At 38.6% G+C, this 27,790-nt stretch overlaps 1 protein-coding gene across 1 annotated transcript; it reads left to right on the forward strand.

Moving 5' to 3' along the window:
* Positions 1 to 767: 767 nt before the first annotated feature.
* LOC126760372 (uncharacterized) lies at positions 768 to 27,072 on the forward strand. Its single transcript, XM_050475962.1, has 9 exons — positions 768 to 820; positions 3,356 to 4,517; positions 7,949 to 8,124; positions 13,539 to 13,628; positions 22,079 to 22,219; positions 23,466 to 23,683; positions 24,124 to 24,437; positions 24,574 to 25,379; positions 25,516 to 27,072. Exons 2-9 carry the CDS (start codon positions 3,553 to 3,555, stop codon positions 26,613 to 26,615), a joined length of 3,810 nt encoding a protein of 1,269 aa, XP_050331919.1. The 5' UTR covers positions 768 to 820; positions 3,356 to 3,552; the 3' UTR covers positions 26,616 to 27,072.
* Positions 27,073 to 27,790: the final 718 nt, after the last annotated feature.

The following is a 27,790-nucleotide window of genomic DNA, read 5'->3' on the forward strand; positions in this document are numbered from 1 at the left end:
GATTATTTTCTTAAACCTTGCGAGTTGTACCCTCCTAGAAGCAGCTTGGTATGGCGTATTCCTGCTGCCTGTTGATGCATTTTCAAGTTATAAGAGTACTCTTCTTTCACTAAATGGGCTCTTTTTTTGCAATTCGGTATCGACATAGTAGAAACCCTGTCTTTCTCTGATTAACGGTCTTGTAGATCCCAAAACCGATAACCATCACCCTTTCTTCTGATACGACAGTATTCGTCATCTTTGGAGCAGGTTCACTGTTTCGACTGTTTCTACTCTTGCTTGGCCTTTTCGTGTTTACAGTAGATCCATATTTCGTCGGCGTTGACGAAACGAAGAACATGAGCTGCGCAGTGAATTTGTAGACGCAATTGTTGCCCATAGCTAATGCTCTCTTAATCCCAATATTTATCGCTGGATATTCACAGGCGATCTTTAGGGATACCTTGAGAAAAATTAGTTTCACGTCTCATGTTTCTCAGATGTGAGAATTTTCTAAGCATAGAAGAAAACTTTTACACCTAACTTTACCCTTCATACGCACATGGTACTAGTTTTTCAGCTTATATTGCATCCTTGCTAAGCCCACACATACTTTGTCAAACAAAATTGCTCTAACGACCATGTTGCATGCGACTTGCTCCAAGCATAGCGCCACATCAAACATGCAACATGTTGCAAGTTGTTAAATCCTTTTCACAGCTTCCGCTGCTAACAAACAAACCCTTTCATCACTTTGTGAACAGTCAGTCGACGACATTGGAACGCAGCGCACGTGAACCCGGAAAGCTTAGTCGCGTCATAGTGCCGTGCTGCCACAGCGGTGAGTGTCTGTTTTTTGAGTGAACCGTAAGTGTAACGGCACCTACAACTATATATGAGCCTGTATGTTGCTGAGCACGCATACACGTGCAAGCGTTGTAGCAGGCAGCCGTGTGTGAAAAATGAAAAATGAGCGCGTAGCGGAAACCGGAAACGGGAAGCGGAAAACAGCTGAGTTTCACTAAGCGATGCGTCGCGACACATTTGCTGTGCTATTCTACTATATTCGGCGCTGAATTCGAGTGTTTAAAAATATTATAAATGAGAATAAAAAAAGCAACAACAAAAACAAATATTTAATATCCGTTAGGGTGTGTGCTAACCAATTACGGAAATTATCCCATTAAACTACATAATAATAAGTTCATAATGTTTTGTAAATGAGTTCGCACGCGTAAACGGCGCTGTAAATTCACAAATAAATAACGAAAACGCGTCAAATGCATTTATATTAAACGCATAATTAATTCCCCTTGGTGACTTTGCTGTCACCCTCAGTGCATGTGGCAGCAATGGGCAGCGGCATTCCCCTAATGAGTTGCCTGCAACCGGAACGCCAAGCAGCCCATTGACTTGCAACCAAGGATCGTTCACATTCATTAATGAATTACTAGCTCCATCCATTTACTTCCATCTAATTACAGTTAGGAATGCAGCACACGTGTTTGATTGCATTCTCGATTGCAAACGCACTTAATTGCTCGTGAATGCGAAAGTGGATATCGTGCTCTTGACCGTACACTCACCACTCACTCAGCATTTGCTGCATAAACATGCTTGGTGCTTCCTCTGCTTTTATAGAAATTGTTGGAAGACTTGCAGCAGCAGGCAAAACTAATTATTAAATTGTCGGAGAGAGCTTAATTAACTAGAATTACAGTTATCGCATGAGCGCTTATTTAAATATTTGCTGCCAATTTTTCATACAAATCTCACTTGAGAAATGCTTTCAGCAGACTAGTAACCCCAACCGCTGTGTTTTCGGTTTTAGTAAATTAGAACATAAACTTTTAATTTGTGAAAGCTAAAAAGTTTAATAAAAAATATAAATACGATTTCACCAAAATTTACTGATTTTTAATTAATTTGATTTTCGAAAATAGGAAAAAAATGTTGTAATGTGGAAATGGACGAGATTGATTGATGACTATGCCTGTCTAATATGTAAAGATTAACGCTTGAAGCGTGAAAATGATAATGCTGGGGATAATCTTGTGGGGCTCCATATGGATCAGTTCAAGGATTGAGCTCAGCACGTGAACATTTTTAAATAAAATTTCATACCACACAATTTGGTTATCTAATTAATATAAAAATCGTACCTAAACTATATTTATTTTCTCTTGTACATACAATTTTTTAATGTTTTTCTTTAAACAAGTGAACCTCTAACTTTGAAGAAGAGAATATCCTCATACAAAATACCCTCTACAAAAATGGTCGTCTTGGTTTTTCCATACAAACAAGCATTTAAAGGTTACACGCAGTTAAAGTAGTGCATCAAGTGCACTGAGTATTCATACATGCTCTAAAAGTATTTGTTGCTCATACGTCACGGTGTACTTTCGACCATTTTCTTTAAACTTGTGCAAAACGTATTCCTAGCACCCACATGCCAAATATAAAATAATTTAATACGAGTTTGTACCAAAAATTAAACTGATTAGCTTTTTCCCTAAATAGCTTTGTAGTAACCGTCTAGATCGGATATTTATAACATATACATAGCTACTATATGTACAAGCTGAGCGATCAGAATCAAAAAGTCTTTGTATGGAAAACTTTTTTATTTGAAAATGCATCTTCACGAAATTCGGCATGACATATTATCTCAAGCAACGCTATATTCTCCGAATAAATTGTTAAGTTTGGGCCACTATGTATAGGGTATAGCTGCCATACAAACTGGGCGTTCAGAACCAAAAAGTCTTTGTATGGAAAACTTTTTTATTTGAGCAGATATCTGCGCTAAATTTGGCATGATATATTACCAAAAATATCGTTATATTCTGCGAATAAATTGTTTAGATCGGACCATTATGGGATGTAGCTGCCATACAAACTGAACGATTAGAATCAAGTTTTTGGAAGAAAACCGCTTTTATTTTACAAGATATCTTCCCGAAATTTGGCAAGAATTATTATACAAAGTGACGCTTTACTCTCCGAATTAATTGTTAAGATCGCACCATTATAGCATATAGCTGCCATACATAATTACCGATCAAAGTAAATATATAGACCTTTTATACATTTTATAACATAAAAAATGCGTCTGTGGAATGAAGGCTTAAATGCAAATTTTTTTCAAAATTTTATACGAAAAAATTAAAAATAAAAATTTTATGGAAAAATTTTTAATTATATTCTCTTGAAGAATTTAATTATTTTTGTATAAATAGTGTTTCACAAAAAATATTATCAATAACACTTTTCTTTGGCACTTACACAGTTAAAAACATACATTACAGCAACAAATATTTCCTTGAATTGCTTGTAAACGAGATCAAATGCCAATTTGTTGTTTGTCTTTTAGTGAAACTCCAATAATTTCGCTTAAACGCAACGAAAAAGTGTTTAGCGCGTGTGTGTTGCATACTTTACGGCGCGGCTATAAAATTCATTGACTACAAACCCTCGCGTGCATTTAACACACGGCACACAAATTTTTATGCGTATGTGTGTATGTGTGCTTAGCGAGGTGTCGTTGTGTTCGAAAAGTGTGGAATTATTATGCGCGAACACACCACCGTGCCGAATGTCTTTCGCGTTGCATGCTCGCAAAATGTGAATACAAAGCCGCAAATTCATAAAAATGTTGATGATGCGAAAAAGCAACAACAACCACAGCAACAGCAGCCAGCAGAACAATCCGGGCAACAGCAAAAGCCGAAAATATTAGTTCATACCTCAACTTTGACAAATGCAACTACGTCGGCAACAACAAAGGCAAACAACATCCGTGCCAACGGCGCAGTTGGCGAATTAACAAGCAAACAACAACAACAAACATTGTCCAACGACAACAACACGACTAGTGGAGGCATAAGTAACGGCACGAATACACACACAGACAGCACACAAAACACAATGCAACCGTGCAACATTACAAATTCCGCCATGTTGCACAATCATTCGTTGCAGCCGCATAAACTCACCGCAACGGCGTCAATTGAACGAGCGAATTTCGGCGGCAGCGTCACGCAGACTGGGCGCAGAGAGCAGTTCCAACAGCAACTACAACAACAGAAGTCGCAACAATCGCTTTATGGCACGCTGCCGCGCTCCATGCCAGCCGCCGCACTGCAGCGCAACAGCAGCGCCGGCAACAACAAAAACAATCGGGATTTGAACGGCATTACCGCATCCGGTGTCATTAACACGATTTCGGGCAGCCTGCCTTCGGCGACGGCGCTGGCGGCAGCAGACCGCAACGGCAGCCGAAGCAACTCGTCGCTAACAAGCGATTTGAATGGCGGTTTCGCCAGCGCCAACGCCACGCACTCGAAATCGAATAAATTAAATGGCATTCAACCGCAACAAATGCATAAGTCTCGAGAATTTCTCGTAACGAGGCCGGGCGGCCGGATGAGTCACTACCAACAACAACGCATGCGACAATGCGGCAATAACAATGGCCTGCAACAACGCTACGGCAACGGTGGCTATTTGTGGATACTGACACCTGTTGCGGCGAGGTGAGTACTCACACATTTTGTGGTTGTTGTTATTTTCGGAGCGCACATGCATATTTTATAGGCGCCACACACTTACTTGATGTTGTGTAATAATTGCTTTTATAGAAATTAAAGGCTAACAACAATAGACCAAGCTTAGTATTATTTCATGATATTCTTTACACATATACATTGTTACAAAAGAGCAGCGGGAGTTTTTTTCCTATTTCAATATAACTTATCATAAGAAATATCGAAACAGAACGCTTTCTTCAAAACTCAAATCATCAACATCCCATTACAGAGCCCAACTCAAAAGATAATCACTCCCCTTGACGTCACATCATAATTCATAACAGGTTGATAGGAAGGTGCCTCTAACATAACCACACCTTTTGCAAACCTCTTTGCCATATTTTCATGGTTTTAACGGGGGATCCAAGTGGAGGTACATTTTTCAATAGCCTTTTGTTAACAGATCATGCGTGAGTTGTGTCTAGTTGTCATGTTATTTTTGTTCAGTATTGTTTGGCATTTCATCAAGGAAAGACTTATACCTGACCAACGCTTACAAATCGTTAACCTTTATTACGATTCCCGTTCTGTAAAAAAAGTTTTTCTGTGTCAACATAATCCAACTACTGAGCGTAATATTCGCAACAACATCACTCATCTTGAGACCCATCATTCATTATTGGATAATATTCCACCAAATAGACCAAGTCCAGCACGCAGTGAAGAAAATATAAAGCCTATCCGAGGGTGTACACGAAGACAGCGGAGAGTCGATCGCTGTAACTCAGACTGACGTATGAAACGACTTGACGCATTTAACGTCGAGATCTGAAATTGAAAGCGTACAAAATATAGAGTGTGCACGAACTGAAGCCGCTCGACCTTCTCAAGCGACATTCGGGACGAAGAGCTACCTGAAGAAATTCGAGGTCTAACATTGCATAGAAAAAAAAAACAACAGTTTGATATGGTTTATGAGCCGGTGGAAGTATCGGTCTATATTTCTTCAAAAATGATGCAGGTGAGAACGTAACCGTCAATGGCGACCGTTATGATGCCTGAAATTGAAGCTACTGATCTTGGCGACATTTGGTTTCAACAAAACAACGCCACTACTAAGACATCGAATCAATCAATGGATTTATTGAGAGAACCGGTTGGCCATTAAGATCCAGTGATACCACACCGTTAGATCTTTTTTCTGTGAGGACATGTAAAGTCTAAAGTGTATGCGGACAGTGCCGCTGCGATTCAGGACTTGAAGCAAAAGATCACGCATGTTATCGAAAACCAAACCATCGCCAACATTTGATAGAGACAATCTTCAGTAAATAAATGCCGAAGTATTATCTTTCGAATGTTAATAAACATTCCCTATTAAATTCTAATTTTCTTCGATTTTATTTCAAAAATTAGGGAACCTCGAAATGAGTCAGCCTTTAGAAAATACAGATATCAGCCAACGTTCAAAAAAAGAATGATGTGGATTTTTAATTATGGCAAATTCATGGACAGTCTCGTCATACCATTGAAGGCGGTTGTCATTTTTATTTTTATACAATTTCTAGTAAAACTTCTAATGCCAAGTTGGCATACTGGTGAAAGTAAAACTGGTGCAAAATTTATGGGTATTTCTCATTACTTATTGCCATTTTAGCTGGTTCGTCATTGAATTGGACACACTAATTACCGCGTCTTAGTAGATAATTAGAATCATGTAATAAGATACGTTGACGATTGGAGAAACAAATTTAAATTCAATGCAATAAATGTGCTAAGGTCACAACTTGGAAGAAATATTGAGTATGAAGCGATCGATCGGTAATCGCGAAATCTTCAAATTGTATTGATAAAAGTCCAAAAATTGATATTTTCTGCTTAGGTAAATAAGTGGTTGATAGAGTAAGCGAGAAAATTGCCTCGAGCAACATTTACTAGATTTCAAACCGAACATTATGGCAATAAATGATTCCACAAAACTTTCAGACTAATTTTCCATAATTTCGAAGACCAAAGGTCCTTTTTCGATTGTGATATGCTCGTACTACTTATATTTATTAATTGTTTACAAATGAAATATTGATGTTTCAGACAGCCACTTAATTTAGTCAATTAGCAAATTTTCTACAATAATATGTGACTACAAATAAATGTTATTATATTTTACAATTAATGAAATAAAGAATTTAACCCATTAAATTAGTATGCCACATATTAATTGCCGTTTATAAAAATGTGAAATTAATTAACAGTTTGATTATTGCAATTTCATAAAGCGATTTTAAGTTTACCCACCCATTTTTCTGCAGCTCAACGCAGCGCTCAAATAAAACTCACTTCAAACTACCATGTAAAAGTCACACACACAAGTTTACTATAAAGTTCACACAATATAAAAAAGTGTGTTAAATCTCAATGAACTCTTCTAGCGCAGATAATTAATTAATGCCATGAAATGTGCGGAGAGTTTACACTAAAGAGCTCAGATAATGCGGTGTCAAATGAAAGCAACAAAAATCAAATTAATTACAAACAGTTATAACGGATCTCCGCAGTCATCCGCGCCGCCCCAGTTGCAGAATAACATAATCGCATACCTTAAAAAAAGCAAAAAAAAAGTCATAAATAAAAAATATTGCTGGTTTTTGCTTTCGTTGCCGCAGGCAAAAGCTCACTTGGCGCACTTGCATTTTTTAAGCGATGAAAAAGGCTAAAGCGAGCAGAATTATGACTTTGTGCTAAAAGGCGCTCAGCAGCTTACACGCGCCACATATGTACATTGATAAGTGCACATATGCATTTACCGTTACTTACGTGCCGTGTGTACATATGTAAATTGTAGAAGTAGCCGCTTTTTATTCGGCAGCGTGTTGGGAGCGAGCAAGATTATTTTAAACTAAAAACACACTCGCAGCTTAATTAGTTGAGATTTGGTTAGTAAAAAAGCGAGAGCAGAAGAATGAAGGAGTTGGCGGAGAATGCAAAAATGAGAGATGTGGGTGATGAGCATCACTTTTTTTCGGAACTTGCTCTTTGTGTAGCCTCTAGGTATTTCAGTTATTAAGTGCTCGGGCAGTTTTTGGGTTAAATTCTATGAAGAAGCATCTGTAGTAATATGTTTGCTGTGACTTACAACCATTGTTAGCCTTTTAAGATATAAAGGCATGCATAAAGGCGGCCATTAGGTGAAAGCAATATTTTTACGCCTCAAGTTGTGTCAGTAAAATTTGCTATTCCAAAAAATAATGAACTTCTTTAAAGCTGGAAATATGGGTCTAACATTTCAGAATGTAAGGGTTAAGCATGATTTTAAAAGTGCTCAAAGGTGCAAAATATTCTTTATTTTCTTTATATTCTTTATATTCCTATTTCGTTCTTATCAAATAATGTTTAATTCATTACTGTGGCCACTGGTATTTTTTTCTCTTCTCTTCCAGCATTTCAGTTGCCATTGTGATGGCGGCAATTGCTGGCCCACAATGGCTTTTCACCGAAGAAAAACTGCCAAATGCCAACTACAATGGCACCGCCAATTTTAATATGATGGACGATGGCGCCTACATAACAAAATACACGAAATCCAGTCTGTGGATTTTATGTACCGCCTTGCAAGGTAAGTGCTGGCGCAGGAGTCATATACAAATTATAAAATTATTATATAATATATTGCACAATTTTTGAACAAATATGTTATATTAAGATTTAAAAAATGGATATTGGTCTGAAGGTTTATAGCAATATTTTTTGAATTAATTGTTTAAGAACATTGTACCCTTCAAATAATACTGACTGCTTCAAAAGAATTCAGCCAAACTACAAATAATATGCATGAGCAAGAGCGAGCTTTACATTGACAACACAATCAAAAATAACGGTCTTAGCGTATATAGTAGCTTGGTACTATAAAATCTATAAGTCTTTGGACTATCAATCAAAAGCTGCAAGTGCTTGTAACCACCATAGTTATTGCGAACTCCATTAGAGAACTCCATTTATTGCGAAATCGAAATCGAAATCGAATGGAAATTCTATGAGGCAATGAGGCAATGACGCATTATGAATCAAATTAAATCTGCTCGCTTTACAATAAATCAAGAAGACGCATTCAAACTGAATGAATGTGCGGCACTTAAAACTACTTTCTGCATTCATACAATTTACCATAAAGATAGAGATGAAAGATTGCCAAGTTGCTGCAACTCGATTTTCTTGGTTGGCCATAATTTGCGCATCCGCCAAAGTTGCCCGTCAACAATCAGCGCAGCCAGCAGCAGCCTCGCCAATATGCGGAAGCTACACGAGTGAGTTATCTGCCATTGCTGGCGTACGGCGGTTGGTGGCTGGCCACTGGCAGAGATCGCAAATTGTTGACAACTTAGTGAATGGTGAGTGCCAACCGAAGTGAGCAGAGTTACCGTTGTTCAAACTGAAGATTTTACTTTTACCAAATGCAAAGGTAGTAATTTACTAAAATACTTTAACGACAGAATTAACCAAAAGTGTTTCCTTTTTGATGGCTCGCTACTCATTTCCGTGAAAAATACTGCCTTCCAGTGGGGTTTCTCTCACCATTTGGAGTAAAAGTGGATTACAGTGTTTATTTTTCTGGGTGTATGGCAACTCTATCACAGCAAACTTTGCTTCCTAAAGAAAAATGTATGTTAACTTACCACAGAACTTGGTTAACCGCTAGAAAATTGTTTCCCCTTCCGCAATTGTAACTCGATTTCCAATAAATGGAGAGAAATATTATATTTTTATAAAATGCACGGATGCTAATTGTATGAATTGAGAAAGGAATTGGAAGAGAATTGAACTAAGAAAAGAAAAAAGAGAGGTAGAAAAGAGCAAACTTTACTGTTGGTGGGTAGAAGTCATAAAAATTTCCGATTTTCCTGATAATACTGGAGATCAAAATCCATGAACAAAACTCAACACTCAGCATGGAAGCAACTCTCACACCTCTCTGTTTCATCATGCACCAAGAGTAGTTCTCATAAACAATAATCAGAGCCGTCCCGTCTATATAGGCAAGTTAGGCAATCGCCTAGGGAGGAATTTTGGGGGATCCCACCCCGCTCGTGTTGTGGTCGATCGCAAAATTGCGAGGTAGGCTGTCTGTTTTCTCTGCACTGCGACACGATAGTCCTCATCATACCAGCTGTTCTTTCAACCTTTACGAAAACCTTAAAACGCCGTCCCAAAAATCACTTATACCGAGTTCCTGATGAGTGTTCTCAGAGATCAGTAATGCAATTTGAGTAGGAACCCGTTTAGCTGTAGATTGCGATAGTAGCTTCTCGGCGTGCCCTGTGCTGAACAGAGACGGGCGCGCATCTTCGCTACAACAAGATAGTGGTCCGAGTCGATGTTAGGTTCTCGGAGCGTACGGACGTCATGGACACTAGAAACATGTCGTTCACCTATCACAAATTGATCGATCTGGCTTCAAACTTTTTAATGCGGAGACATGAGATTACATGAATAATTTTCAAAAAAAAATGTTATTAAATTATGATGTTAGGGAAAAAATACTTAGAAGGGTCGGAGAATTTGCTTTTTGCCTTGGGGGACAAATTGTCTCGGGCCGGCCCTGACAATAATTAGCAAGCATTTTTATAAATATACATTCCACTCCCACATAAGAACAAAACGCTAACCACAAAAGCAAAACCAATAACTGTGGCTATTAACCTCACAATCGCATATTCATGCGTGTGTATTTGTGAGCATGCCTTCCGCCTAAGTGGTTTTATTACACTTCATGTTAATTATTATTATTTTTTCTTTGTATGCAGTTCGCCGTTTTCGTGGTTTCCCTTTCATAATTACACACTTAATTGCATTTTTGATAAGCTGTCTCATTGTTCTCGCATTCATTGTTGTTGTGCATCGGATCAATTTCAATGCTGCAATCGCTCTCCGTAACAGCAACCGTTACTCATGCGCCGCAAAGTAATTAAAAAGCGCGAGACATTCGGTCTTGTCATTTTTCTTACGGTTGGTGGTTTTTGAAGTTTATTAAATTGTTGCGTAGTTTCAGCTCTGGACATATAGATATAGAGTATATCTAGTATGCATATGTACATAGAAACTGCACGACGTTAAAATAATGGTAAAGTATGGGAATCAACTCAGTTAAATTTGTCGTTGACTTAAGTTATGCGACTACTTAACTTTAAATTGTCAAATTTTGAGAACATAAAAGACAACTTTGTTTCAAATTCTTAAAACTTCAATTAAAAATCGTTCATATGACTTCTTGTTGTGAAAGTCCATAATATTTGTCTTTTATTTCGCATTTTACATTCAAAATGAGCTCATTTATTTTATGGCGGGTTTTTAAGAACGAAACATTTAATGAATATCGCTCTATGACTCTTTAACTAATGGAAAGCTTTAGAGAATAACGAATCGAACACACTGTTGCTTAAGCAGACTGACAACATTGTTTGCAGAAAGTAATTCCTTTATTTCTGGAAATAGTTATAAAATATAATAATTAGTCACGCAGCGGTAAAACTGATGTAGGTAGCATTGAAGTAAGAAGTTGTGCTACTCTGATGAGATATCTGCAAACCTCTTATTTCGAAATAAACTCAGTAATTTTGTGTTTATAGTACTTCCATATGAAAAATGTCTGACATGAGACTAACGCTCAACGCTAGAGAAGACAGAATATTTAAAGCAAGACTCTCGGAATTGAGTATGTGACAACCTCCGGAGAGTTATGGATGTTATCGACGGTCGTACAAAAAAAATATATAGAAAATAGTATAATAACTTTTCTCGAAAAGTATATTGATAGGATTTAGGCAGACGAAAAGGAAAATATCTCTCAAAGAGCTGCACCGATCGACTTAACTGTTTTACACGACCGTTTTAGACATATTTTACGCATAATGATTGAAAAGACAAGGTCTTCAATTTTCCAGCCAGTCTGAAGTGAAGTTTTTTCACAAAACACGAACGTCCGATTGCGCAAGTAAGACTTCAGCAGAAAATAATAAGGTGGGTTATTGCTTTAATTTGAATAATAGGACTAGCTGTCAGACTTTGTCAAATTCTTGGCGGACGTCAAGGAATAAAGCCGAACAGTATTTATTATTTTCCATAGCATCAGTTATAAAGTGTTGAACCCTATTACTTGTTCAATTGAGCCATGAAATTTTCTGTAGCCAAACTGATGATTTGGAATAAGCTGTTTGTCTTCTTCTTTCGAAAATATTCGAGATAGTTACCAGTAGACTAATTGGTCGATAAGAATTAAGCAGATGATCAAGTTTCACGAGTTTAAGAATTAAAATGACCTCAGCACATTTTCATTGCGATGGGAAATGATAAAGTCTGAGCGAACGATAATCATGCTGGTAACTTTTTATTTGTCAATGCTTTGATCTCCTCCTGCTCTTCTACAGTATCTATTTCAACAATCATAAATTTCATTTGACATTTGATCGTTCGTGCTGGCGTGCCTTAAGGTAGGGTATTCGTGCCTGTGCTCTACATTCTTTATACAACTTTCAGTGATCACCTCTGACTCCACAATGACAACAACCTATGCTGATGATACTACACTGCTAGCATCAGTTGGCAACCCTAATACTGCTTGCAGAAAACTGTAGATGCAATTGAATGCTCTAGAATCGTGGCTCACCAAATTGAACCTTGAGATCAACACTGAAAAATCCGTACAATTAGTATAGGGTATATACCCTCTAACACAAAAATTGCCTTCAAATGGCTTTATATGGTCAGTTATTACCAACAAACACATAGGCAAAGTATTTGGGGATTACAGAACGCTAATATTAAAGTTGGCGCAGAAGAATAAGTTGCAAATTTATATGGTAATACTTAGGCCGATCTGGACGTGTGACATTCAAATCTGGGGCATAGTAACGAATACAAATTTAAAAGTAATTCAAGCTTTTAAAAATAAAGCTCTACATACCATAGTGGGGACTCCTTTCTATGTGAGGAACGATATCCTCCACTGGGATCTAAAGTTATTTACTATAAAGGAAACAATCGAAGAATTTAGTAGACGTTACTTCTTCCCTTAGGAGCGTCATTGAAAATTAAAAAAAAATATATAATTTTCCGAAAGCTGCCATTTTGTAAAAGAAAACGACTAGTTCCACGATCTTTAAGCATATTTATTTATTTTCATAACAAATTCTTTTGATTTTTATTTTTAAAATTATTTTAAGTAAAAAAATCTTCCTCACCGCCTGAGACCTTTTTCGGACATTCTCTTGGAGGGAAGCTACGTTAGCGAAAGTATCCAAAAGATTCACCAAAAGGAATAGCCGATTATTAAGTTACATTAAATTCTATAAGAGTACCTTATTTTTATTTATTTATTAAATAAAATGTCTCTTCGCATAAAACACGTTTTTTGTGCCTTGAAAAGGATATACCGCTTAAATAAACACGATTTAACTTAAATTTAGATTTCTGATCAGCTTGACACAATAAGATTGGAAATAAGTAGCTAATTACAAAAAAATTGAGGTCTTTACTAAAATATCTAAATTTACTTAAGTCGACTTAAGCATGTTTTGCATGTGACTATAAATACTTTTTTGTCGATTCAACCATCATTTGTTTGAGACCTTGTTGCAACACTATTTTTGCTAAAAAAATTTTAAATATTATGTAATCTCGTGAATAAATAAAACTGTAAAATCAATTTCTATGAAATTGAATTTATTTCCAACTCTTAAATGCATTCTTTCACTTTCGTTTCATGCTAACAACAACTAAATATAACGATGGAAAAATAACGGAATGTGTGTGTGTACAACCACCAACTAACGGTTCAAATAAATAAATGGAAACCATTTAACTGTGCTTGCGCCATTCGACTAACAATGCAATAATAATGAAATAATGACATGAACCACATCGACAACAATGTTAACCACTCGCCGCACAATGCAACAACCACATGCTAACAACAACCAATGCAATGCTGGAAAACAAATGTTAAACCATGAACAAAAATCGCACACAATAAATTAGGAGTGGACACATACAACTGCATAAAAATCGACTACTTCCCCAAGGAGGGTTACCAGCCTGATCCGCACGATTCCACGCCCGCGATTCCATGTAAGTGGATGCCATTTCGCACAACAGCAACTCTTTCGCATCTTTTGTTTTTATTTTGCTTGTAAATATGTACATATGTTCTATATGTGTATGTTTTTGTAGATGTATGGGTATGCTTGTTGTAAGTAGACACACACATACACGCATATGCTTCTTTGAAACAAAAAAGAAATAATGAAATTACTTCATTTGTCGTTGAAGGTAGTTGGTTTTGTTGTTCTTTGTTTTTATATGTCCTTTTCCTGACACACATTATCCTTGCATTGCAGCGTACACATGTCGCATGTGTGCGCGACATGCGTGTCCTTGCCACTTGAGCAAGGCTGTTAAAGAGTGCTCATGTCCTACAGTTGCTAACAAATGCGTTGGATTTTATTTGATATATTTTCAGTGCGGCTTACGGCGCTTAAGCATTTTTGCATCAATTTTTAATTTGTAAAACATTTATATATAACTTTAAGCCAATTATTTTTACTTTCTGCTTAACAGCAACTTATTGCTATGCATAAAGCATTAATATTGGGTAGTCGAAAAAGTCTTTTCGTATTTCCTATCAAACTTCAAATTATTTTGTTTTTTTTTTATCTTTTACAGGCTTCTCTTGAAGCCAACTTTACTCCATTAAGGGAGTTCTGCATTGACCGAAACAAATGGTAGTCCGATGGTACAATGTCAGGGCTATAAGGTGGATGCATCAAAACTTCTCCCATTCCTTTCCAATCCCACCAAACACTCGGTATAACCTTTCGAGGCGTCAATCACCTTTCCAACACTATATGGCATGACACAATGTGACTGCTGGCACTGGAGATATACGACTGCAATGACACCTATTGACAAAATACGAAAATACTTTTTCGACTACCCAATATTAGAGTAACTTTTATCAGCTTTTTGTATCGTGACTTCCAAAAAAACTTTGAAACTTTAAATATTTACAATTCAAACTTGCAGCACACATACTCATTTTCCTACACGAAAATCGCTTCACATACAAATAAGAGACACACTCCACACACTCACTCCACAGCGCGTGCCAAGTTTGATATTCAACACTAACCACAAAGGAGCTCACAAAGTCCTTTACACACACACACACATGCACACTACAACACTTTTTCTTCACTTTTCCATCTTTCGCACGTGAGCATACGAACACACGCGCACACATGCAGCCAACCCTACTTACCTGCTCACACATGGGCACATGCATGTGTATGAAAATATGAGCGCCTGCTGGCATATTAGTTGGTCATCGCTCTATTTCGGGGTTACTCGGGCGTATGAGAAACAGTGCCACGGGGTAATGCACTGCCAGACAGTTGATTGTCATTTCCAATCAATACCCAACCTAAACGACGATTTTATATTGAATTTTTTAGCTTCATAGCAGAGCATATAAAAATCATAGTAATTAGAGCGGAAGTGTCAATACTCTTCACCGTGCACACAGGCGTATACACAACACGAGCACTAAACACACACACACTCGAACACGCGCACACTCATTCAGGCAAGTGGAGTGCACAAAGTGAATGGCGCTCGTGTAAGTAGCTGTTAGTGGTTTCCCCGCGTTGAGCTCCCCTTTGTGGCCGCACGTGAAGTGTGTGTTCATTCACACCCGCTCACGCGCACACACACACACACATCTCACTCGCATTGAGGAGCGTTCACTTGTCGATGAGCGCTGCGAGGTGTTTGAGGCGCATCCAGGCACGTGTGTGTTGTAAAGTCTTCGGTGCGCCGCTGACCATTTTCATTCATTTCAGTTAATTTAATTTAGCAAAGCAGCGGAATAAAAAGGTCTGTAATGGCATTCAAAACGGTGCTCTGCATAAGCGCATCATTGTAGCGGTACTTGTATTAGAAGTTATAAATACCTATATACTTATATGCTCATGGATATTTACACATCAGCGGGGAAAAGCTCTTAGAACTTTTTGCGGGAATTGTTAGTTCGACGTAATTACTTCAATTAAAATAACACAAATACATGCACACATTTAGTGAAAATTGTGAAAATGTTTTGAAATGGCTTAATCTAATAGAAATTCCACTCAAATTGTGTGTGTGTGTGTGATATTACTCACAAAAAATTTGTTAACAGAGTAAAATGCATAGAAATAAATCTGATATTTAAATTACGAAAAGCAAACCACATAACCTCACTTTAAACTGCAAGTGTCTATGAGTTGAATGAGCATCATATGAGTTATCAAATGCTTTACTTTTATACTTGGTCAACTCATAAATACAGGTACACAGAAAAATCAACGTCAACTGAAAGCGAATGACCTCAAAATTAAGAAAATTGTCTCGCTTCAACGACTCTTCATTTGAGTGGCTATTCGGACTTCTTCATGGCCTCCTCCTAATATTGTACCTTCACTGCCATTCAGCAGGCTGGAGAAATGTTCCCTCCATAATTTCAGTTTGCTCTGGGCATCAGTGACTAGATCACCGTTGGGGGTTCTACAAGAGTGTGCTCCGGTCTTCAAACCTTCTGTTAGTCGCCGCATTTTTTCGTAGAATTTTCGAGCATTATCCCTGTTGTCCAGCTTATCAAGCTCTTCATACTCACGCATTTCGGTCTCTATATTTTTTGTCTGCAAATGCGTCTCGCTTCCCTCTTCAACTCTCGATATCTATCCCATCCCACATATGTTGTGGTCAACTGTGAATTAAGCAGTCTATTTTCTCTCCGCTGCGACACGGGTCCCCTAATCGTACCAGTTGTTCTTTTATACTTTCCGAAAATCAATGGTCTCGTTTGCAGCTGTACGTAAGGAGCCTGAAATGCCGTCCGACACGTTCTCTTATACCGAGTTACTGATGAGTGCTCTCAGAGAGCAAAAGTGCAAGTCGAGTAGAAAACCGTTCGGCTGTTTGTTTTGATTGCAGCTTCTCGACGAGGAATTTTCCTTGTGTTTGTTGACGTGCATTTTTTGCTGTACAGAGGCGGGTGCGTATTTTGTCTGCAACAAAATAGTGGTCGGAGTTAATATTAGGACCTCTGGGCGTATGCACTTTTAAAACACTGGAGACGTGTTTTCTGTCTATCACAACGTGATTGATCTGGTTGGTGACTTTTCGCCAGGAAGCTTTATGCATATTTATATGGTGGAATCTAGTACTACAGATAACCATATTTCGAACCCCGGTGAAGTCGATCAGCCTCAACCCATTTGGGGATGTTTCCTCATAGCGGCTAAATTTTCTGACCGTTCTGCCAAAGATACCTTCCTTGTCCATCCTGGCGTTAAAGTCGACAAGCACTATTTTGACATCAAATCAGCGATATATGGAAAAACTTTGCTTTAATGTGGATTGTGGCTAGACGTTCATCCGCCGGATTGAATGATGATACTCGGCGACGGAGTTTCTCTCCCACCACGAAACCCACACCAAACTTGCGCTCTTTTATATGGCCACTGTAGTGAATGCCACATTGACATACTTGTCTCAGTCGTTGTCCCGTCCATTGCCGTTCTTGGACGGCGGTGATGTGTCAGCCTTTATTTTCACGAGGACATCAACCACCTGGGCAGCAATTAAGGGACCGGACATTCCAGGTGCATGCCCTCAATTCGTAATCCTTAATGCGTTTGCCATGGTCGTCATCAAAAGGGGGGTCTCTCATCCGAGGCTGTTGCTAAGTTTTCATTGGGGGCGTTTTTTACGTGGCTGGTCCCAAACCCAGCGGGATGGTTCGCCTACTCACTTTGGCTCCAACGGATACTTGGTCTAATACTGGAAATCGTTAGCAGAGTATAAATATTGAGGACTCTCAATTGTTTCTTTATACCCTTAACGGGGTATAGAAGATTTCAACAAGCTGCTCATATGACGGAACAGTCCATATGGGATCACAATAGCGTACAACTGTCATACAAGCTGAATGATGGGAATCATTACTTTGTGGATGTGAATGGTATTAAGAAGAAAGGGTATTATAACATTGTGACGACTGAAGTTAACGTTTTTTTCTTAATTTTTTTCGTTTTTGCTTTTAAAAACAAAAGATAATAACAAAGAGGAGAAGAAAGCTTTAAGCGCTTAACAAATATTTTGTCTGCTTGTGTTGCTCCCGCATCCTTGACTACTTCGTTCGAACTCGTTGAGTTTACATATAAACATCATATGCATATGTACATACTATGTACCAATGTAGCTATATCCATTCTTTTCGAAACGAGTTTCAAGTTTTTGTTCCGTGTCAAATTGTTAATTAGAGCATAAAGCAATTGCAAAAGGGTGTTGCTGTATCCTCTCGAAGAAGACTTGGTGCTGCATTCTTTCATAAATACAAATATAGTATAGGACACATGCCAGTATACACATTAGCACATAAATATGTATATTGGAGTTGGATACATTTCAGGATTTAGCAATACAACCAGGAAAGAAATCACAAAGGGACTTCTCAGCTTCAAATTCCCTTTTCTAAATTCTCTAAAGCAATGTTTAGGCTCTAATAGAGTATTTGCTGCTCGAAAGAAATCAGTTGCAGGACACATCATGTTTTTACTTCATAATTTTTGAAACAAAATATACCTACGTAGTCACACAGATGTATGTATGTATATCATATGTATGTGCTAGTGTGCGAGTAATTAATTCTGGCAATTTACTCATGTCCAAGCGCTTGTGTTGGCCAGACATTCGCCACATTTGCGCTTTAAAATGTTGAACTCAAATCAAAAATTTAAGCAAACAAATATTTGTTATTGGTGTAATTGCATTCAAATAATCAGAGTTATTTTAATTACATTGTAATTAAAATTATGAGTTCAAAGAAAATTAGATCAGACTATTAGCTCGGATTTTTCGCTCTTTTTTCCCACAACCCAGCCGAATATGATGGAAAATTCAAAACTGCCGAACTGTGTAAGAACAAATGTACACACATATTCATGAAGTTAGGCTTGTTTTAGTAATGGCATTAATATTTTAAATCTTGCCCATTTTCAGCTCGCGAATAATAGATGAACGCGCATTTTTGATAATCTCTCCGCTTTTTATAGCTTCGGCGGTGAATGAGAGTTTAAATTATTGAATATTTATGCAAATTAAAAATAAATTGCACTGAAATTTGATAAATGGCAAAATATACAGGAAATTCAGGGCACAATTTGCCACTTTTCAATATTATTCAAAAGTGCGAGTTTAAGATGAGAGCGCAACTGCCGCGAAGCCATAGGAGAGAATCATAGGAGAAGCGTATGAACAAGAAAATACTTAGGTTAGATATTTACCAGCTCTTTAAATGAGAGCATCTAACATCCTCTATAGGTTAAAATTTAGAGGCTTACCAAAGTGTGCAAAAAATTAAGCCAAGAATACTTTTCTCTGCAGACTAAAATAATTTTACACAAAACCAAATTTTTCTTAAAAATATTTGAAACATTTCTTAATCGTCAAGATGTCATAACCGTATGAAACAGCTGATCCAACCAAGCTGTGGGCGGCACTGTTTTCGAATAATGTTAACTTAAGGGGAAACCCATGTACCTCAGGTAAAAAACGGCATATGTTTCAACAATTTTTTTTCTTAAAAAATAAAGAATTTTATTACAATTTTTAATTGTTAGAAAGAAATTCTGAAATTTTTGGAAACAAATATTTTAAACTCGGCCTTGCGGGGCCATTTCCAGTGACCCCTCGGAAAAAGATGCACCCGTGTTGGGAGGATAACTCCTTAAATGATCATCTAAAGGAACAAAATACGTGTTTTAGTTAAAACGTTAACTTAGAACTTGGACGAAGGAAAGACAACTGAAAATTGGATTTTTGACAGAAATTTTTACAAAAAAAAAATGAAAATTTCAGTGAAAATTTCGCAACATTTTTTTTAATTAATAGTTGTAATAGGAAAAAATCCTTCGCCCAAGTTTTTAAGAATTGTATCTCAAAGACCTGTGTAAAATTTCATGGGGATTCGTTGAGTAGTTCTCGAGAAATTTTGCCAACCGACTTCAAAAACACAGTTCCGAGGAAAATGCGTTTAAAGACGGCGCACTTAACATAGCTAGCCTCGAGCGCACAAGTTCTCAAGGCTGTATCTCCGAAACTATTACTCGGAGCAACTTCAAAATTTAAGATAATATTCTTAAGTTATTGTTGAATTTAATAAGATAATAAAATTTTTGAAACCCCGTAAACCCATGTAACCCTTTATTGGCTTCAATTGATTAAAACCGGCTTCTCCGGAGTGGCCGTTTGGGTTGACTGAATAGCCAGAAGTCGCACGGAGCTAAATCAAGTGAATACGATAGTTTTACACGATATTGATTGAAAAAAAGGCGAAAATTTTCAAAAATCAAGAGTTTTCGGCCCATAATTTCGGCCTTTTTTTATACTCTCGCAACAAAGTTAAGTGCGAAGATGGGCAAAATCGGCCCTCTGCCACGCTCACAAAACGGCGAAAATCGAAAACCTATAAAGTGTCATAACTAAGCCATAAATAAAGATATTAAAGTGAAATTTTTGGATCGCATTAGGGAGGGGCATATTTGGAAGTAATTTTTTTGGAAAAGTGGGCGTGGCCCGCCCCTACAAAGTTTTTTGTACATATCTCGGAAACTACTATAGCTATGTCAACCAAACTCTATAGAGTCGTTTCCTTCAGGTATCTCCATATACAGTTCAAAAATGGAATAAATTGGATAATAACCACGCCCACCTCCCTTACAAAGGTTATGTTGAAAATCACTAAAAGTGCGTTAACCGACCAACAAAAATCGTCAGAAACACTAAATTTTACGAAAAAAATGGCAAAAGGAAGCTGCACCCAGGCTTTTTTTAAAAATTGAAAATGGGCGTGGCGTCGCCCACTTATGGACCCAAAAACCATATCTCAGGAAATACTAATCTAATTAATTTTACAGCAAAATAAAAAAAAATATGTAAATGACGGATAATGAAATTCGATTATCACTTTATCATGAAAGAGTATAAAATGTTCGGTGACACCCGAACTTAGCGCTTCCTTACTTGTTTATGAATAGCTTCGCGCAAACGACTTGTAACACTCAAATAATATTCTTTGTTGACAGTTTGGTCGGTTCGAAGGAGTTAAGAGTGCAACACATCTCTATAATCGAAGTAAACTATCGAATAACCTTGATTTTTGACCTTTCTTTGAGGTGGGTTTTACGGCTTCGCCTCAACTTTTCACGATATTCGACTGATTGATCGCCTGTTTCCGGGTCTTTAGCATAGATCCAAGACTCAACGCCAGTAATAATATGTTTCATGACATCCTGGTAGTTGGAAAGCATTATTTCACAGACCTTAACTGAATGCTGCATTTCGAAAAAAATTAGTGATTTTGGAACCAATCGGCATCAGATTTTCGATTCCGCATACAAAATTTAATGGAACTTCTTTGTTGAATAATTTCACCCGCAGTAAAAATCGCCGAATATTATATGTACTTCAGAAAGACAAGCGTATACTAAGCACTAATGATTATTTTAACGTGATATTAGGCACAGATGTCACTGATAGTCATACCAACCTAGAAAACAAATATTTAGACGAATGGGCTTTTATGCGAAATTTAAATTAAAAAGTCTTACTATTTTTCAAAGATTGTTTCTCCAAGCTTAATTTAATAATTTTATCAAATGAATGTCTTATTAAAATCGCACACAGAGAATAAGATTTAAAAATGTAGATTTTAGGTTAGGTTTTATAAAAAGTCGCTATAAACTTTTTTGGAATTATATTATGATATCAGGTGAGGTTTATACATATTTAGCCTCCACTAGTTGACAGGCAAAGCATTTTGTACGAGTCGATTTTTTTATTAATTTTCGTAAAAAATTGGCTTTGAATATGTAAATTTTGTTCACTAACTTTTGTATTTATTGCTGTTGCAATAGCAATAAATCTTGCAATGTTCATCGGAACAATTGTTTATACATGACCATTTAGCACACTTCTCTAATAATTTAAACAAAGGTATGTGCCTATAAACGTAGAAATAAGAGCAAAAGTAAGCAATCGTTTGAATTCATAAATCCAAAGATTAAATTAACAAAAAACAGTTACATTTGTATGTCAGCGTGTATATAAAAACATATATTTTTTCAGGTAAACCAATAAATTTGATTGGACAAGTAAACAATTACAATTGAAAATAAACTTTAATTTAGAGAACACGCATACAAATGCAAATACAAATGTATGTAAATATATAAGTACATATGTACATATGCATATACATATGTATATGCAGAAGACTTTCCTACATTCTACATTTCTTTCTTTTCTATGTTGCAATTATTCTTCAAATGCCTTATTTGATTGTTAGAGCCCAATAATTGCTTGTTTCTAATGTATGCCAGTGTGTGTGTGTGCATTATCAATAAATCCTTTATTCGAAAATACATAAATCAGAGTTCAATACTTTTTTAAATTTAAGAGGTATTCCTTTAATTCTGCAGACACTGTCACCAAATCGTGTCCATTCTTTTTGGCGTCGGGCGTGTTCCTTCTAATCAGCTTTATCGTCTTCCTAGTGCCAACCTGTTCGCATCAGAATAATTTATATTACTTCAGTGCGGGCATAATGTTCATCGTGTCGGGTGAGTAAAAATGCTTTATACAGATATATAATATACATATATGTATGTATATATGAATACAAGAAATAATTAAATTTATATATCAACAGAAATAAACGATATAATTTAATGTATATTATCGGAAAAACATTTGTACACATATTGGTGGTCGAAAAAGTCTTTTCGTATTTCTAATCAAACTTCAACTTATTTTTTTTTTTTATATTTATAATGAACTTTAATGAACCAAATATGTACCATTTTGGTCGACCACTTTTTGCCATTTTCCGCTGGAGACATTATTCCATCAGTATAAAACTTTTCTGGTTTCTTGGCGAAAAACTGCGACAAGTAATTTTCACAGGCTTCTCTTGAAGCCAACTTTACACCATTAAGGAAGTTCAGCATTGACTGAAACAAATGATAGTCCGATGGTGCAAGGTCAGGGCTATAAGGTGGATGCATCAAAACTTCCCAGCCAAACTCTCCCAGTTGTTGCTGAGTCATCAAAGATGTGTGTGATCTAGCGTTGTTTTGATGGATGAAGAAGCCTTTTCTGTTGATCAGTTCTGGTCGTTTTTTTCGATTGCTAGAGCAGCTCATAGTGGCTGATTCCTTTCCAATCCCACCAAAAACTCAGCATTACCTTTCGAGGCGTCAATCCTGGCCTTGCGACCATTTGATGAGCTTTACCAAGCTTGGACCATGATCTTTCTCGCACATTATTGTCGTATTTGATCCGCTTTTCGTCTCCTATTACCATTCGCTTCAGAAATGGTTCGATTTCATTTCGTTTCAGCAAAGAATCGCAGATGCTAATTCGGTCCATTAAATTTTTCACAGACAATCATCGAACTTCTTTTTGTAGCCAGCCTTTTTTAAATGGTTCAAAACCGTTTGATGATGAATGTTAAATTCCTTAGCCATGTCATTGCTGCTTATGTGATGGTCCTGGTCAAACTTTTCCATAACTTCATCGAAATTTTCAGCGATAGGTCGACCAGAGCGAAGTGCATGTGGTTGAAGAAACATAAAGTCTCATCTTTTCAACACTATATGGCATGTCACAATGTGATTGGTAACACTGGAGATATACGACTGCAACGACATCTATTGACAAAATACGAAAAAGCTTTTTCGACTACCTATTATATTTACTTTATTTGGGGCAAGTAAGAAATATATAATTTTATTCCGTTGAAAAAACTGTTGTCCAAAACCATAACCTTTAAAAATTTGGCTGAATATGGGAAATGATTAATTTTAGGTTTATTAATGCTCATCGGCCTGATTGCCTACATATCCATACTAAAGGCGGAAATCGGTTCGAAGCTGCGTTCGCGCTCCAGCTTGCAGCCACCACTGTTTAAGGTCACCTACGGACAAAGTTTCTTCTTATTCGTGATCGGCTTTATAACCACAGAGTTTGTGGGACTCTTGAACATATTTCTCTACATTAGCTTACAAGAAATCGGATACTACAACGTGAGTATGGTAAATAAGGTTGAAGTTAAACGTAAAGAGCTTAAAGCCGCTTTACACAGCTAGCATTAAGTGCTTCAAGGCTGTAAAAAGCCGAAATGTTCATTAAAACCCCAGCTATTTTCCGCCTTTTACTTGCTCAGCCTCAAAATCGTTTCTGGTAAAATAGCATTTATTAGAATAAATAGCACTTTGCAACTCCATTTTCATTAGAACTCCCCACAAATACACCACTAACCCCACTCCCTGTCCATTCAAAAGTCACTACAAATACAACACTAATCGAAAGCTCAACCGCAACAAATCCCAATATTGCACTGAAAATGATTTCCATTTGAACAATACCAAGCGCTTCCTCATCCGTTCAATATCCTCAAAGCACACATCTTTATTGGACAATGCCCACACATGCATTTGAACATTTCACACCTCTGCCTTTACAGCATCTGCCTTGTTTCAACATCACCAATCTGCAGGAAAAACTGAAAGAGGGCGAAATCCCACAAAGCCACACCTACAAAAGCTACAAGCATTCTACAGCGTCGGCAGCGGTCGCACCCACTGTGCGCAAACCTCAACAAGGCCCACGGCTAGGCACTAATAGCCATCATCAGGTGCACAATGTGTGTCTGCCGCCGACCACGGCCGAAATGGAATTGAATGGCAAGCAGCTGTTGCAACACACCCACGGTTTTGTGCCGTGTCGCAAGCATCCGAATGCAGCGGAAGCGTTCGTCAATAGTGATTTGGAACGCAGGTGAAATATTTTTGCCCCTTTTGCCCATGTACATGTATTTACTTAGCTTGCTGAACAACTGACTGACTGACTGACTGTTACATTGAGTCACTTTGGCATTTCTGTACAACAACTGTTTTCCCTTTACACATCGCAGGTATTATTTCGAGAAGTCACAGCAGCCAAAGTGCAATTTGCATTCGAAAAACTTTGCCAAATCTCTTAATGAACTCTACACTGACTCGGTTGCGGGTCTGCCACCGCCGCCGCCGTCAGCCGTGAAAATGGGTGGCGTATCGCAGACCTTGCCTCGTATGCCGATGCAGTACACACAATTTGGCGACTTCACGCAAGATTATCCGCTCACCCGCAGCGTCTCGACCACCACAGACATCTACCCCAGTCACAACTCTCGGCACGCCACACCGCACATTGAACGCAGAAACCGACGCAACATGGCGACGAACACACGACCTCTTGACCCAGCAGTGGTGACACTAAGCGAAAGTGAACGCGGCGCTGAAAGCGAAAATGAAAGGAGTCAACGACGGCGTCGTCAATTGGCCGACAGCCAGTCCGACAGCTGCTACGATGATGATGAGCCACAGCGACTGTGTGGTTTGAAGCGGGGCATACGTAAGACTAAAGATGAACTCTTTCAGGAGTTCTGCAAACGTGCTGGCATGCGTCCAAAGCCGAAAAACATTTACTTCATTGCCAGCGAAGAAGATACGGCGGCGACATCTGACGACGAAGCACAACAGCGTCGTCACTACAAAGCCACAAGTCATTTTGGTAATGGACAACATAATGGAGGTGGCGGTGGACGTCGAGATTTTGCCAGAAAGAGTTGCCAAGTAGATGACGAGCGGCAAAATCCGCGGGAAACAGATGAGGATGATGAAGGCGAGGGTGGATTTTCGCAGCTACAAGACGAGGATGAGCACATTTACGTTATTCAAGGTGAGTAATGTAATACACACACAGTCAAATTGCTATAAATTGAATGAGGGCATGACGCATTTAAGAACTTTCTTTTTTAATTTAAGCTTTTACACGAATTTTTAAGCAGAGCCTTAATCAATAACATTCTTTGCAGATAATCCTCAGTATGTAACCAACCCAACATATCGCAACCTTCGTCGCTCCTCTATGTTCGTTGAGCCGGCTCATTTGCGTAAAATCAACTCCAATCTTTCATTGGCCGCATTATATCAGCCCGAAAAGACTGCTCAGAAGAGCTCATTTGCTGTAGACCGCAGCGACTCCGCAATGGAAATCTGGCCTCCACCGCCCAGCTTTAGCAGCGGAGAACCCTATTTCGCCGCTGCCAAGAGTGCCTACTATGGTTCGCAAAACCGTCTACACCAGGATTACCAACCCAACGTCCAAATATTTCAGAGTCGCACTTTGCCACGATCCTTTTTGAAAAGCCACACGAACTCGCAGAACAGCCTTGGCTCAGGTTCGCTACACGCAAGCGCTTCAGCACTACACAACAACTATAGCAGCAGCCAGAGTCGCTTAACAAACATGATGTTACAACAGCAACATCAACAACAGCAGCAACAACTACTACAGCAAAATCTTTATCTGTCACAATCACATGCCGCCGGAATCTACAACTCAGCCTTTGCGTTGCACAAATCCAGCGAAGACCTTGCTGCGGCGCGCAACAACAGCAACTATGCCGAACGCCGCCAGCAACGGCCACAGAACAACAGCAACAACAATGATGGAAGACTTCAGCAACCAGCAGTACATTGGCCTGCCGCCATACCGTCCTCACCATCCGGCTACGCACCCAACTATCAGCAAATCCAACAACTGGGCGCGCCACCGACACGTACGCACCATGCAACAGCTCCCCACTTGGCACACGCGCTTTTGACACGCTCCTTCAGCAGTAACACCAGCGGCGGCGCCGACAGTGGCATTGGCAGTGGAGGCGGTAGTGGCAGTGTGGTCAGCGTACCGCCGAAATTTCAGCGCGCCTACGCTTTCGATGAGCAGCGTCGAGCCAGCGCTTTATTGGGCGAAACATTTGACCCCGAGGAACTTGAGCGTGAAAGACGGCGTTCGCATGCCAGTGTTTACAGCGGCATATCCATGATGGCTGGACAAAATGGCAATGGTGGCATCAATAACAACAACAACAACACTGACCACTATGACTTGATTAATGGCACTGCTGTCTGAGAGGGAGTTCACTGGAATACCGCTAGCCGGCAGCAAACTGAAAGGACTTTGTTGGATTGGCTGCCAGCAAAAGCATCAGTTGAATGGTAGTAGCCGCAAGCGGCGCTTTGTCGTATACGGCACAAAGCGGAAATTGATGATTGTCGATTACCAAATGGTTGTTACGTCCGCCCCTCGCTATCACCCCAACAAAACTGACCAAATCGGTCGGCTTAGTGTAATTAAAACTGAAACTTAGGAAAACATTGTTGCACTGCCAGATTAGTATAGGAAGCGCAGTCGCGAAGTACCGACAAACGGTGGCGAAAACATTTGCCATTTGAAATTCGGCTTAGGGGACTGTAGAAAATTTATGGTTAACAAAATTTAGTAACTAAGAAACTGCACTGATTTAAAGGAATGTATTGTAATTTATATGTTGCGCACAAAATTAGAATAAAAGTACATGTGATTACAACCAACGTGTTTATTATATATCCTTAGGAAGTCAAACGCCCGCAGACCTTATATTGGAAAACCCCAGGGCTACGAAGAACGATATGCTTTGTGTTTCTTTCTGTCGATATACGTCAGGTGGCCTATAACCTGCCACTCTCCAAACATCTTCCAAGGTTATGTGGAGGGCGTTTTTAGCGGTGACTCAGGACAGACAACAGCCGGTTCTACGTTACCGGACCCGGATTTTATCCCACCAAGGGCTGTAGATCGGTAAGTTTTAGTATTAGATTGTCATCACTAAGCAACTTCCGTATCCTCTTGACTCGTGTTGACATTAAGTCCAACCCGGGTCTGGAGGAATTTTTTTGATGCGTCTGCGCCTGAAGCCTGTTGGCTCCACCACGGTTAAGTGTAATACATGCAATGGATGGAGTCATCTTAAAACCAAGTCAGGCCTTAAGACACAAAGGGATTGGACCATGAGTTACGTGGTGCCATGGTGTCAACGTACTACTGCGACCTTAGCCTCTACGGCAGTGCACAATCTGCACCTAGTTCGCATACCGCGCCACCACTCCACCAGAGTGGTCAACAGAGGATAGGCAGCCTCCCATTTTGAGCAGTCACAGCGACCATATTCACAAACTGGACGAAGGAGTACAGACTTGACCTTAATATTGCAGTCGATGGCGTTAAACCCTCAAGTCGCTAGCCGGCAGCACATGGGGAAAAGACAA

This window comes from Bactrocera neohumeralis, chromosome 5 (assembly GCF_024586455.1).
Source record: "Bactrocera neohumeralis isolate Rockhampton chromosome 5, APGP_CSIRO_Bneo_wtdbg2-racon-allhic-juicebox.fasta_v2, whole genome shotgun sequence".
NCBI lineage: Eukaryota > Metazoa > Arthropoda > Insecta > Diptera > Tephritidae > Bactrocera > Bactrocera neohumeralis.

Excerpts from the sequence above, each read along its gene's own strand:
- LOC126760372 (XM_050475962.1), top strand. The coding sequence starts at position 3,553 with ATGCGCGAACACACCACCGTGCCGAATGTCTTTCGCGTTGCATGCTCG. Across the intron at positions 8,125-13,538 it reads TTTATGTACCGCCTTGCAAG|GAGTGGACACATACAACTGC; the intron begins GTAAGTGCTGGC and ends ACAATAAATTAG. Across the intron at positions 13,629-22,078 it reads TTCCACGCCCGCGATTCCAT|ACACTGTCACCAAATCGTGT; the intron begins GTAAGTGGATGC and ends TTAATTCTGCAG.